The sequence below is a fragment of the Bos taurus genome, chromosome 21, assembly GCF_002263795.3.
Source record: "Bos taurus isolate L1 Dominette 01449 registration number 42190680 breed Hereford chromosome 21, ARS-UCD2.0, whole genome shotgun sequence".
In the NCBI taxonomy this organism is placed as follows: domain Eukaryota; kingdom Metazoa; phylum Chordata; class Mammalia; order Artiodactyla; family Bovidae; genus Bos; species Bos taurus.
This window is the reverse complement of record NC_037348.1, coordinates 48,384,502-48,399,569: the sequence shown is the minus strand read 5'-3', so window position 1 is coordinate 48,399,569 and position 15,068 is coordinate 48,384,502. Positions and strand designations below refer to the sequence as shown.

At 42.3% G+C, this 15,068-nt stretch overlaps 1 protein-coding gene across 1 annotated transcript; it reads left to right on the top strand.

Annotated features, from left to right (window-relative positions):
* Window positions 1-3,643: 3,643 nt before the first annotated feature.
* Window positions 3,644-5,541, top strand: CLEC14A (C-type lectin domain containing 14A). The gene is given in 1 exon segment (NM_001077890.1): window positions 3,644-5,541. A coding segment is annotated over 1 exon segment (1,473 nt). The 5' UTR covers window positions 3,644-3,650; the 3' UTR covers window positions 5,124-5,541.
* Window positions 5,542-15,068: the final 9,527 nt, after the last annotated feature.

Below are 15,068 nucleotides of genomic sequence, written 5' to 3'. Positions count from 1 at the left end.
ATGCCATCCAGCCATCTCATCTTCTGTTGTCCCCTTCTCCTCCTGCCCCCAATTCCTCCCAGCATCAGGGTCTTTTCCATTGAGTCAACTCTTCGCATGAGGTGGCCAAAGTATTGGAGTTTCAGCCTCAGCATCAGTCCTTCCAATGAACACCCAGGACTGGTCTCCTTTAGGATGGACTGGTTGGATCTCCTTGCAGTCCAAGGGACTCTCAAGAGTCTTCTCCAACACCACAGTTCAAAAGCATCAATTCTTCGGTGCTCAGCTTTCTTCATAGTCCAACTCTCACATCCATACATGACAACTGGAAAAACCATAGCCTTGACTAGACGGACCTTCGTTGGCAAAGTAATATCTCTGCTGTTTAATATGCTATCTAGGTTGGTCATAACTTTCCTTCCAAGGAGTAAGCATCTTTAAAATGGTTCATTTTATGTTATATAAATTTTACCTCCATTAAAAAAAATAAACCCACAGGTTCTGAGTTCATCCTTGCTCACTTGACCCCACACCAACTATCCATACATGATCTCTGGATTTCAGTTTTATTATCTGAAAAATGGACATATAAGTAACAGTAACCTCCAATGGCATTCATGAGCACTAAACCTGCAATTGCTAAGATAAACATTCAATCAAGTGAGCTGTTAATAAAAATCAATAATAAATTAAAAACATTAAAAATTAAAACATCCATTCATTTTTAGTTTTCTCAGGTATATTACACATTTCAAAATATGTTAGTGGTTATAGGTCAATTGTTGTTGTTCAGTTGCTAAGTCGTGTTTGCATGTTTGTGACCCCATGGACTGCGGCATGCCTTCCCTGTCCTTCACTGTCTCCCAGAGTTTGCTCAAACTCATGTCCATTGAGTCGGTGATGCCATCCAACCATCTCATCCTCCATCACCCGCTTCACCTCCTGCCCTCAATCTTTCCCAGCATCAGGGTATTCCCAGTGAGTCAGCTCTTTGCATCAGGTGGCCAAAGTATTGGAACTTCAGCTTCATCATCAGTCCTTCCAGTGAATATTCAGGGTTAATTTCCTTTATGATTGACTGGTTTGATCTCCTTGCTGCCCAAGGGACTCTGAAGAGTCTTCTCCAGCACACAATTCAAAAGCATCAATTCTTTGGTGCTCAGTCTTCTTTACAGTCCAACTTTAACATAGGTCAATACAAAGTAATTCATTACATAATGATATGTCTTATTTTGACCTAATTTGTTTTTCTCACATCATCACAGCATGGCCAGGACTGTGATAGGCAGTCATTATGGCCACTATCTTCTCTTCTAATATCCCACCTCTCTAGGCAGAATGCCCATAGAGGAATCATGCATTTACTGTAAGTTTTTCAATCATTTGGTCTTTCTTACTTTGGAACCCTCACCACATCTCAAGTGATTTTTAAAATATCTAAGAAATTTCCACTGACTATTTAGATTTGTAGAAAATTTTATTTTGTTAAAATATACAGTACCGCATAGACACGTTTACAAACATGCAGTCATTAGACTGCAAAGGTATAGAGATCTGGCCCAAGTAATTAGGTATTTTTAAAATCCATTCAGTTAGATTTCTAGATTTCCATGTTCCTTAACATACTTAATTTAAATGCAGAGTCATGTTTAAGGTGACTCTCAGGCATCTGAAATGAAAGACTATTGAACGTCCTTTAAATGGGGAAACAGCAAGGGTAGGAGAAAAATCCTGCTACAAGACTCCACAGGCAGCAAAAGCACCATAAGTGTGATGATGATTCTTGGTGTTCACTATCATTTGTTAAGATACAGTACGTAGAATTTCCAAAAGGAAGAGTGAGAGTAGTGATGAAAGTGAGATTGTGGTTGTTGTTCAGTGGCTGGGTCATGTCTAAAGTGAGGTAGAAGCACACCAGTGTGGTCCTGAGAGCTTCCTTCCTATTCCTCCTTACTAACCTGACAATCCAGGAACAGTGAGTTTTAGAGCCTGGTGTGCATTACCTGTGGAATCGGAACCTTCACTCTGATTATAGATACTTACAAGCATCAGGCATGGTGAAGAGCGCCTAGTTGAAACTATGTACTTCTGATAGAAACTTATTTGGTTGCTGTGGGCTAAGGCAGACAATTTTCTAAAATGATGCATTTTGTCTAAAGTGCTAACAAGAAAATCCTTTCATAGACAATGCCCTGTTTAACTTTCTTTATTCACCTTTAAGTCTTCTCTGCTTCCAACTGAGTGGAAGTGTTTGTATTAAAACAAAACAGCCCTTGGAACTCTGAAGAAATGGACCCATCTCTTTTTAAGCTTTTTTAAACTGCAGGGTATTTTTTACAGTATACAATAGACATGCTAATGTAATAAATATTTTAATTTCTTAAGGATATTGAACTCTAGTGTCCCTTAGAGGGGACTTTTACAACTTACTGCTACAAATATTGGCACCTAATCATAGAAGAAAAATGATATTAAAATAGTTCAAGGATAAAATCCTATGTGGGGTAGTTGTTCTCAAACAGGCCATGATCATTTATATATAACCTATAAGCTTAAAGAAGTTATGAATCAATATAGTGGCAAGGAAACCTAACATAACAGTTAAGATCAATGATTGTTATTTTTCATTTAGGCCTTGAAACACACTTCCTTTCCTGAATGAACTAATAAGCCCATTTCAAAGAGAAAGAAATGGAAGCCAAAAACAAAGTTGTAAGGCGAGCCTTGCCAGAAGAAACCGGCTTTCCCTTTTCAGATACCAGAAAGGAACTTCTTTGACCAGCAATTCAGTTCAGTTCAGTCGCTCAGTCGTATCCAACCCTTTGCGACCCTATGGACTGCAGCATGGCAGGCGTCCCTGTCCTTCATTATCTCCCGGAGTTTGCTCAAACTCATGTCCCTGGAGTCGGTGATGCCATCCAACCATCTCATCCTCTGCTGCTCATCCTCTGACTAGCAATTCGCACTGCAATATTGGCTTCGACAGCACAGAGAAGCAGAGCCCAAGGAGAGACGGGGGGTTTCGTAGTACTGCCTCTGGTGGCGAGAGGAGGTGCTTATACTTCGCACAAGATTCCCCCATCCCCACCCCACCCCCACCCCGAGTCTCGGGACTGAGGAAGACGGGAGCCGTCTAGAAATTGTGGCGAGGCCAACTCCGCGGCTCCGGACGCAGCACAATGGGTGGGCGTGGGCGCTCAGCTAGTTCCTCTTCTCCAGCCCTTCCTGCCAGTGTTCGCCAAAATGTTTGGGGGTTTGAGGCTGCCAAACTCCCTGAGCTGGGGGAAAAACCACAAACGCTTCTTCCCAGGAGCGATTTTCTTTTCTCTTTCTCCGGCCCTGACCAGGGTGTTTGACCTTCTGGCGGACAGCGTTCCCCGTGCCCTGAAGCCAGCTGTGTTCCTGACCCCAGAATAAATCAGGGTTGCCCGTGGGGCCTCGCAGAGCTCCGGACACGTTTCCTGTCGAGGCCTAAGGGAAGCGGTTTGTCGCCAGGACCCTGGAGGGGAGGCTTGGCGGTCGAGGGGACGGGCGGGGGTGGGGTGGGGTTGGGGAGCGGGAAGCGGGGGGAGCCAGCGGTGGGAGGCGGTGCCCGCGCTCCCGGGACATCCCCACGCCCTCGGACGGGACAGACCCAAGCTGGGAGCAGCTGTGGGCGCTGGGCCTGCAAGATGAGGCCGGCGCTCGCCCTGTGCTTCCTCTGGCAGGCGTTCTGGCCCCGGCCCGGCCGTGGCGAGCACCCCACCGCCGACCGCGCGAGCTGCTCGGCCTCGGGGGCCTGCTATAGCCTGCACCACGCTACCTTCAAGCGGCAGGAGGCCCAGGAGGCCTGCAACCTGCGCCACGGGGTGCTCAGCACGGTGCGCGGGGGCGCGGAGCTCCGCGCAGTGCTCGCGCTCCTGCGGGCCGGCCCGGGCCCTGGAGGGGGCTCCAAAGACCTTCTCTTCTGGGTGGCGCTGGAGCGCCGGCGATCCGACTGCACCCTGGAGAATGAGCCTTTGCGGGGTTTCTCCTGGTTGTCCCCCGACGTCGGCGGGTCGGAAAGCGACACGCTGCACTGGGTGGAGGAGCCCCTACTCTCCTGCACCGTTCGGAGGTGCGCGGGACTCCAGGCCACCGGGGGAGTCGAGCCCGCGGGCTGGAAGGAGATGCGATGCCACCAGCGCGCCGACGGCTATCTGTGCAAGTACCAGTTCCAGAGCTTGTGCCCCGCACCGCGCCCCGGGGCCGCTTCGAACTTGAGCTACCGCGCGCCCTTCCAGCTGTACAGCGCGGCGCTGGACTTCAGTCCCCCCGGGACGGAGGTGAGTGCGCTCTGCCCTGGGCAGCTCTCCATCACGGCCACCTGCACCGCGACCGAGGTCGACGCGCACTGGGAAGGGATACCCTCTGGGACCGAGCTCTGTCCCTGTCCCGGGAGGTATCTACGGGCTGGTAAGTGCGCTGAGCTCCCTGACTGCCTAGACGAAGTGGGAGGCTTTGCTTGCGAGTGCGCTGCGGGTTTCGTGCTGGGGAAAGACGGACGCTCCTGTGTAACCAATGGGGAAGGACAGCCGACCCCTGGAGGGACCCAGGTGGTCACCTGGCACCCGCCAGCCACTGCAGCCAGCCTCGCGCCGAAGGGAACGTGGTCACCCAGTGTCCAGAAGAGGCCGGGAGAGATACCCAGTGCCCCCGGACAAGGCAGTGCAACAGCATCTTTTCCCGAGATCCCTCGGTGGGGAGCACAGAGCACGCTATCTACCCTTCAGATGTCCCCTCAAACAGAGGTAAAGGCGGACGTGAACTCTTCAGGAACAGCCTTTCCCAAGGTTAATGCTACGTCTCCCTCGGACAACCCCCAGGCTTTCGATTCTTCCACCGTGGTCTTCGTACTTGTGAGCATGGCTGTAGTAGTGTTGGTGATACTGACCGTGACAGTGCTGGGGCTTTTCAAACTCTGCTTCCACAAGAGCCCTTCCCCTCAACAAAGGAAGGGGCCTTTGGCCTCGCCGGGCACGGAGGGTGATGCTGAGGCGGCTCCTCTGAGCTCCAGCTCTGCACGTTCCACGGACAATGGGGTGAAGGCCGGAGACTGTGGTCTGCGGGACAAAGTAGAGGGAGCCTCGTTGACGGGGTCCTCTCTTGGCTCTGGTGACACATAGGGAAACGGGGGACAGGGAGCGCTCCTTGTGAGTAGTTTTCACGTTTAGTGAAAAGGGGAAAGAGGAACTTATTTGTGCGGCTAACAATTCCTACAGAAATTCTGTCCCCTAAATTCCCTCTATTCCACTGAGGAGCCGGATCTGAACTGAACACTCCTTCCATGAAGATGGAGGAAGCGGAAGGGCCTCAAGGTAGTAGAGGGGGGCCAGGATCCTACTAGGGAGAGCTATTTTCTTGTGTTTATTCTGGGGAATTTGGAGAGGTGGTTGAACTTTTTATGACATGGGAAACGAATGAAGTGGGTTGTTTTTTTTTTTTTTTCCACCAAAATGGAAAGGAAACCTTCTGTTTACATTGTACGGGCTGGGAGTATATTGGTTTGAAATTCCTAGGCAAAAAATAAAGTATTGTTGATAACCCAGACTCAAATATCTTTGGTTTCCCAGAGGAGTAATTATTCAGGAAGACCAGCAGAGGGGCATGCTGGGAATAGCAATAAGAGTGCCTCCTGCTTTTACAGGAAGGAGAAAGTCCTTGTAATGAGGAGTAGATCTTTAAGAACTTTTTCCTTGGTTCTTTTATGCTTTATTTTCAAAGTCATTGTTACTTGGGTACTCTGCTATAAATCCAAACTGTAGCGTTGCCAGAGTGCTGGCTCTAGAAGCAAATTATAGTTGACCACCAATTCAAGTGTTTACTGAGTGTCCTTGCTCAAGGAAACACATGATTTGTGTTTCCCTCTTCCATTTTTTGTGCTCCTCTGTGTAATACCTCCTCAACCAAATAGACCTTTCCCAAACATCAGGATGCTGACCCTCACTTCCAATTATGGCAGTGTTAATTTTCAATTAAAGTGTTACTGCTGAGTATTGATTTGAAATCTTCTGGGTACGTTAAAGCAAAAGCAAACTGGGTTTCCTCCGCAGTTGCTAGGTTCTTGAGCACTGTTTAATCCATAGGAAAATTTGAATTCCATACCACTTCCTTCCCCCACTTCATGAAAGTGTGTGCAGTGACCATACATGCCCATACTGGAATGATTACAGGTTAACAAGCTTCTGTGTGGGCAAAGGCACGTAGAATAGGGAAACAGCTTACCATAAGAATTAATAGTGTAAGAAATAAGTGGGAAATACAAATATCTATCATCTTGTTAGGACTTGGGATATTATAAAATTGTCTAAACGGAGCATTCTTCTAAAAAACAATCAAGATTTAATGATAATCACTATTTAGTGAGACTGAGGCCACCCCCCCAGAAAATATCCCACTTTTATTAATATGCTAGCACTTTAAAACTAAATATTTGAGGGTTGGTGCATGGATGGAGATAGAGAAACAAGCTAAGTAACCAGGAAGATTGGAAACAAGGAAGAAGTTTACACTATGATTGACATAAAATCATTGGGATGCTCTTGAGTATATAATGTATTAGATATGTACATATATACATTATATAAAGTATAACATTAAAGGAATAAAGTAATAGGTAATTTGCTTCATATACTAAATATATGTTTAAACAGTTAAATTTAAGCAAAATCACAAATGAATTAGAATTAACAACTTTCAAAGAAATTTTATGTAAAATCATTTCACAAAGATAACTAAAATCAGGTAAGTAGATGGCTTATCCAATGTACCCAGCTTGTTTGAATGAATGTGTCTCAGTTCACTTCAGTTGTAGTATTTTATCTTTGCTCTTTCCCATAAAACCTCTCCACAGAGAAGGTAACTATTTGAATAGAATATATGGTACTTTCTTTTCTAAGGTGAAAAATAGCCTATCTATAAGGGAAAGGCTACCCACTCCAGTATTCTGGCCTGGAGAATTCCATGGACTGTAACTGAACTGAATGTAAATTATCTATAGCTAGTACTATCTGTATCTAGAAGTATATATATCCACCTCTGTGTATGTGTATACACACACTTTGTCTTAAAGTCGGTACTTGTACCATTGTTACAATACAATAGAGAATGCATCACTAATTTATTATGCAACTTGCCATTGGTGACATTACACATTTGGGGGTCCAAATGTCCTAAGGAAGAATAAATAGGTGTCAGCTCAATAACTTAACTGCTTTTCCCTATTACTTCCCATATAAGTAAGTCAGGAAAGAATTACAGAACACTGTATGCTTTTACATTTGACTTCCTGACAAATAGCAATTGCAGACCAAGCTCCGTATAATTTTGTCTGCTTTCCGGCTGTGACATTTTTCATAAAATTTCGAACCCATGGCAGAATGGAGCCAACCAAGCATGATCTCTTAAAAGCTCTGTTAGGTTGAGGTCAGTGTCCTTCTCAGAATATGTCTCTACTATTGCTTCTTCATTATTTCTCCAACCTCTTTGAGGTTGATTCCTTTCTTACTTAAAACCTTCTGTTCCTGCACTTATTTCACAGCTGCCTGTTCATTTTCTTAGAAGGAAAACTTGAAACCTCATTTACAGTCTTTTTCTCTGGCTAGGTCCTGCTAAGGAGAAGGCATTGGCACCCTACTCCAGTACTCTTGCCTGGAAAATCCCATGGACGGAGGAGCCTGGTAGACTACAGTCCCTGGGGTCGTGAAGAATTGGACATGACTGAGCAACTTCACTTTCACTTTTCACTTTCATGCATTGGAGAAGGAAATGGCAACCCACTCCAGTGTTCTTGCCTGGAGAATCCCATGGACGGAGGAGCCTGGTGGACTGCTGTCTATGGGGTCGCACAGAATCAGACACGACTGACGTGACTTAGCAGCAGCAGCAAGTCCTATCATCTTCCAGTCTCTGAACCCTCGTGTATGACTCTTCCAGTGCCTGTGTGTTTCAGTTCCTTGCTTTCCTCACTTCTAACAAGCTCCACTTTATTTCAGCCTCCACTCAACAGCCACACCTGAGCCTTTCAGATGATTTTGAAACTGTTCTACATCTGAAAACACAAATGCAGGCATTTGTGTGGGCAGGCATGTGTTCAGAGACCTACTAGATTAGTCTTTAGAGATTGGGCTTTGGAATCTCTCTCTATAAATTTTAACCCTACCCAGGTAACTGATTTTAAACAAAGTTTGCAAACCACTCGATGCAATTGTGTGTACCTCAACACAAAAGTTTCATATTCTCTTTTCTCCATTCCCACTATGTCTGGAGAATAGAGGGTGCTTAATCAACAAGCAGAATTACAGTTTTTTATTTTTTCAAGTCTCACAGTGACGTTGAAGTGTCCTTCTGTGGCCATGTCCTCTTGATAATTTTGCTGTAGTCTTGTTCTTCTACTTCTAAGACACTTTTGCTTAAGCTCGTCCAGAATAGGATGGAGAAGAACAGCTATCAAGCTCTGTAAAATGGTGGTGGGGGAGGTGATAAGCTCATGTCTCTCATTTAAAAGCATATTGTAGTGGTTATGGTATTTACATCACTAAAAGAGGTTGTTTAGCCTAAGAGCAAAGAGTCAAATAGTTGCTTTTGAATTCCAAAACAGGTTTTTGATATTCATAAAAGAGAAAATCTTGAAAGGCAGAGCAAAATCATATTTTTCTTTTCTGGTTTTTCATTTGTTTCTCTTCATAAAATAGAATGAAGATACAGAAAGTTACACAGAAAAAATGTATGGCTTGGTGAATTATGATAAAGAGAACACCCTTGTAACCATCAGACCACAGGGGCCAAGAACAGAACTTTGCCAGCCACCCCAGAAGCCTTTCCCTGTGTCCCATTCCAGTCACAGCCCCTTCCTCAATTCAGAAGTAGCCTCTATTTTGACATTTGTAGAAATCCCCTTCTTACATTTGGATGGTTGTATTACGCAAGTGTGTATCCTTAGACATTGTGTTTTAATCTTACACACTTTATACTTTCTTTTTTTTTTTCTAATTTTATTTTTAAACTTTACATAATTGTATTAGTTTTGCCAAATATCAAAATGAATCCGCCACAGGTACACATGTGTTCCCCATCCTGGACCCTCCTCCCTCCTCCCTCCCCATACCATCCCTCTGGGTCGTCCCAGTGCACTAGCCCCAAGCATCCAGTATCGTGCATCGAACCTGGACTGGCAACTCGTTTCTTACATGATATTTTACATGTTTCAATGCCATTCTCCCAAATCTTCCCACCCTCTCCCTCTCCCACAGAGTCCATAAGACTGTTCTATACGTCAGTGTCTCTTTTGCTGTCTCGTACACCGGGTTATTGTTACCATCTTTCTAAATTCCATATATATGCGTTAGTATACTGTATTTATGTATTTCCTTCTGGCTTACTTCACTCTGTATAATAGGCTCCAGTTTCATCCACCTCATTAGAACTGATTCAAATGTATTCTTTTTAATGGCTGAGTAATACTCCATTGTGTATATGTACCACCGCTTTCTTATCCATTCATCTGCTGATGGACATCTAGGTTGCTTCCATGTCCTGGCTATTATAAACAGTGCTGCGATGAACATTGGGGTACACGTGTCTCTTTCCCTTCTGGTTTCCTCAGTGTGTATGCCCAGCAGTGGGATTGCAGGATCATAAGGTAGTTCTATTTCCAGTTTTTTAAGGAATCTCCACACTGTTCTCCATAGTGGCTGTACTAGTTTGCATTCCCACCAACAGTGTAAGAGGGTTCCCTTTTCTCCACACCCTCTCCAGCATTTATTATTTGTAGACTTTTGGATCGCAGCCATTCTGACTGGTGTGAAATGGTACCTCATAGTGGTTTTGATTTGCATTTCTCTGATAATGAGTGATGTTGAGCATCTTTTCATGTGTTTGTTAGCCATCTGTATGTCTTCTTTGGAGAAATGTCTATTTAGTTCTTTGGCCCATTTTTTGATTGGGTCGTTTATTTTTCTGGAGTTGAGCTATAGGAGTTGCTTGTATATTTTTGAGATTAGTTGTTTGTCGGTTGTTTCATTTGCTATTATTTTCTCCCATTCTGAAGGCTGTCTTTTCACCTTGCTAATAGTTTCCTTTGATGTGCAGAAGCTTTTAAGGTTAATTAGGTCCCATTTGTTTATTTTTGATTTTATTTCCAATATTCTGGGAGGTGGGTCATAGAGGATCCTGCTGTGATGTATATCGGAGAGTGTTTTGCCTATGTTCTCCTCTAGGAGTTTTATAGTTTCTGGTCTTAACGTTTAGATCTTTAATCCATTTTGAGTTTATATACTTTCTTTTTAACATTTTTATTTACAATTTTTTGTCCATTTTGAAATCATTTCAGACTTAACAAAATTGTTACAGAAATAGAACAATTATAAATACCAATTACCAAGATTCCACAAATGATAACATCTTATATAACTACCATACTATTATCAAAATCAGGAAATTATCACTTATATCATACTACTATGATATATATCACAGATACACACATATACATGACATATCAGTCCATATCATTAGTTCACATAGATCTTCCTTATTCCTTGTTACACCTGTGTGGGATTCCATTAGGGGGAGATACCATGTTGTATGCACATCCTATGTATTTTTTAAAATTTTTTATTGGCGTATAGTTAATTTACGACATTGTGCTAGTTTCAGGTGTACATAAAGTGAATCAGTTACACATATATCCATTCTATTTTAGATTCTTTTCCCATATAGATTATTACAGAGTTTTAAATAGGGTTTTCTGCTATACAGTAGATCCTTATTAGTTATGTTTTACACATATATAGTAGTAGGTATGTGTCAACCCAATCTTCTAATTTATCCCTCCTTCCCCTTCCCCCCCAGTAACCATAAATGTGTTTTCTACATTTGTGGCTCTGTTTCTGCTATATTACTAAGTGAAGTAAGTCAGACAGAGAAAGACAAATATCGTGTGATATCACTTATATGTACAATCCTATGGACAGAGGAGCCTGGCAGGCTACAGTTCATGGGGTCTCAAGAGTCAGACATGACTGAGTGACTAAACCATCACCATGTACTCTGAACAGTCTATTTTCAAGTATCTTTTGATTTCTAGATATGCTCCCCTTCCATCCCATTCCTCCTTCTTATAATTTTCATGTTGGAGAATTTGGGGTGTTTGACCTGTCAAGATTACCACAGTCTGAATTTTGCTGATTTCATACTCATGGCGCATTTTGACATTTTTTTCTGTCTCCTATATTTCCTGAAAATTGATACTTAGATTCAGAGGCTCAATCAGACTTACTTATTATATCTTTGACAAGACTAAATGCAGTGGTGTGTTTCCTTAACAAGAGCATATAATGTCTGTTTTTTACTTTTAGCAGCCACTGATGCTTAAAGCTTAGATACATCAATTCATCAGGATTACAAAATGGTGCTTATTTTTTTTCATGAATTACCTAGGAACCTTTTTAAGGAGACACTTTCTTTCATTTACTAGTTGGTTATCAAATTATACATGCCATATGTAAGAAAGTCAGAATAAATACTTATTTCTTTATGTTCATCAATTTTTAGGTAATTAATTTCCCTATAATCTTCAAAAGATCAATTATATTTTAACTATTAAGATGAGTTTACAGTACTGAACATATTTGATGGGTTCCAATCAATTGCCATTCATATTTTTATTGAAACTCAAATTATCCTATCTTTGGCCAGTGAGAGCTTCCTAAGTTGACTCCTGAGTCCTTTTGACATGATTCTAGTGTCCTTTGATGATTTCCTTGCCATCTGGTGTAACAAGACTTTCCAGGCTCATTATGTATATTTCCTGCCCCAGATCTGGAATTAGCCCTTTCTCCAGGAAGTCTTGGTGTCTCTTAATGAAAGATGATATTTCAAGACTACAATCTGGACTCTATAAGAATTTCACTGCTATAGAATTGGTCATTGTTTCTAGGCCTTTTCAGAAGAAAGATCTGGAAAGTGTCGTAATTCCTGAAATAAGATAGAATTCTACCAGCAAGAGAAAGAAAAAAATATATATATATATTTTAAGCCTTGAAAACATACATGATGACAGAAGTATTCAGATAAGTTTGCCTAAGTGGGCACTTGCTCACTTTCTCATTGGGCATATGCTTTGGGTGTGGTGGGGCATGTGGTGATAGAAACTGGACAGACTGAAGGGTAATGAGCGTAAAGGGAAATGATAACTTACTTCCCAGGGGAACTGAAAACCTCTTAGAGAAACTGCAGTCAAACTTGGTGCTGATGTTGTAGAATAGCAGTGTCTAAGAGGGGTATGTAGATGGACCGACCAGAGGGAAGCATCACAGAATGGTGTGAGAGAGAAGCTAAAGTTCTTTTGTCCATGAGTTGTCCTATGGACCTTGTGAAACCTTAGGGTTGGAGCAATCATGACACCAAATAACCTGAATAGACCCAACACACAAAAATTAACTGAAAGGGGAACTGGTACCTTACTGCCGCAGATGTAGACAGCTGAAAACCACTGAAGACTGTATGTCCCACTATAAACCAGGCTGGACAGATCTAATGACCATAGGACTAATCATCTATCCTCCAATGCAAGGGTAATATACATACTTCCTAGAACTCATCTTTTCCCCATGGATACTTGCAGAAATGAAAGAAAGAGAATCATAGAGTGACCAGTTAACCAGGAAGCACTAAGTAAAATCAGAAATACATGAACTTGCTTCTGTGTGGCAAGATTAAGTTTTCTGTCATCAACAGAAATGACGCTTAAGAACTGAGTTCTGTTACTGAGAAATAAATAAATTTCTATTTGTAGGTATGTTTCATTAGCTTTTATCTTACAAAGAAGTACACATGTTTTTAACTTTGTAACTTAGAGGTACTGTTAACTGCCTCATAAAATTGTTATGAGAAAATGAATATAGAGACTTATTACAGTAACCTGGAGTAGGGAAGAGAAAAGTCAAAAGTGTTAGTCACTCAGGCATGTCCAATTCTTTGTGAACCCATGGACTGTAGCCCACCAGGCTCCTGTGTATATGGAATTCTCCAAGCAAGAATACTGAAGTGGGTTGCCATCCCTCCTCCAGGGGATCTTCCTGACCCAGGGATCGAACCCACATCTCCTCCATTGTGGCAGATTCTGAGCCACAAAGGAAGTAGAATAAGCACTCAAATGCCCTAGTGGCAGATTGAGGAGGGAAGCTATGAAGTGCCCTCATCATGGTATTAATAAAGGCTTCCCTGCTGGCTGAGTTGGTAAAGAATCCATCTGCAATACAGAAGATTCTGCCTGCAATGTGGGGGACCTGAGTTTGAGCCCTGGGTCGTGAAGATCCCCTGGAAAAGGAAATCGCAACCCACTTGTGTATTCTTACCTGGCAAATCCCATGGACAGAGAAGCCTGGCGGGCTACAGTCTATGGGGTCACAGGGTCAGACATGACTTAGTGACTAAGCCACCACTATTCAGACAAGAGCTTTAGGAAGTCTTATTAATGTCATTAGAAACTAGTGAATGTAACTCAAGAGTGCTGACAATCAGAAAACAAGTCAAACATTCTCTTGAGTTTGTTTTCCTGTTGTTTGTGTAACAGTCATCAAGCTAGGCCTTGAAAACATACATGATGACAGGGTCTAGTGAGGCAAATTGTGATCGAATTGAATTGGTATTTTCCTCTACCAGTCAAGGTTTTTGAATTGTGAGTAAATTAAATTTATGTTGAAGTTGTTCCTTGCTAAGAGGTAGTAACTGTTAAGAGCGTACCAATTCCTTCAGTAGTGAGCATATCTCATAGTGCATCTTTATTTATATCCAGGACATTTTTGTGGCTGTATTTGATTGATACGTGCTTCTTCTGATTCTTTCTAATTTCAAAGAATATTGAATAAATGTTACCAAGTCAAGAAAAAAGAAAACAAGTCTACCGGTCGGTAACCCTGAACAACAACAAAAGCATTTAAATATGTCCAAAGAGAGCAAATGCTGCCCCTAAGATAAACATACTTTTGTTCTTTTTCCCAAGTATGCTAACTAACAAGTTATATGAGGATGTGATGGAGCTAGTAGCAATACTCATTATTTTTAAAATGATCTATTTCCAATTCTCATATTTTTCTTCAAATGGCAGAACTGGGAGCATGCAGTATCAGCCCGTGGCTACTAGATGAGTGAATACTTAAAGTAACCAGAAGCCTCTTTCTCAAAGCCTTGAGTAGGAACATGTCCTTAATATGAACCACTTCAGTAGGTAAATTTTCCAGGCATAGTAGTGTCTCAGGAGGCAGGGACTGTAATTTAGCCCCTGGACAAGCCCCATGTGGCCTCACGGTCTAGTGCTGTGGTCGTGGGTCCCTCAACAGTGTCGAGTGTCTGTTTGGCCGACACTACTATTACCAGAACGCTGAGCTTGGTTTAAAGTATTTTCTTTCCTATTACTCCCCTCAACAACATGTACAGAAAGCTCTTAAAAATGATAAACCATAAGCAAACTCCTTTACATTCTTTTTGCAAGAAACTTAAATGTAAATTGAGAAGAACAAAACAAAATAATTCCAAATTTCTGATATATTGTAATATCCATGTAGTACTTTTTATAGATTTATAATATCCTACATAGCAATTTTTTATAGAAAAGTAACTTTTTTACATGTAGTATATTGTTTTCTATATCCTTACAACATCCCTGTGGAAATGGGGAAGGATAGATGGGTAGAAATCTGTAGTGTCTGTGACAGTTTTTCTTAAACTGAGACTTGCTAAATTACTGAGACCATTATATAGCACATTTGCCAGGTTTTTCCTTTTAACAGGAGGTCCTCTTCCTTGAGAGGGTAAGAAGCTAAGGAGTTTTTTTTATGGATTGGAATCTCTTTGTTCCTAAGGCTGAGTCACATCTGACTGAGCTCCTCGGGTTTATGTGGAAGCTAGGTCAGGATTACACCTTCTTATTCATGCCTCTCCTGTATTTGGCAGGTGACTCAAAAGTCATGGACCAATGCTAGGAAATCCTTGCTCTCCTTGCTCTCAGCTGTTAGGACCCTTATCTGTACCCTCTCACACCACTTTTTCCCTATTTGAGGTCACAGGGT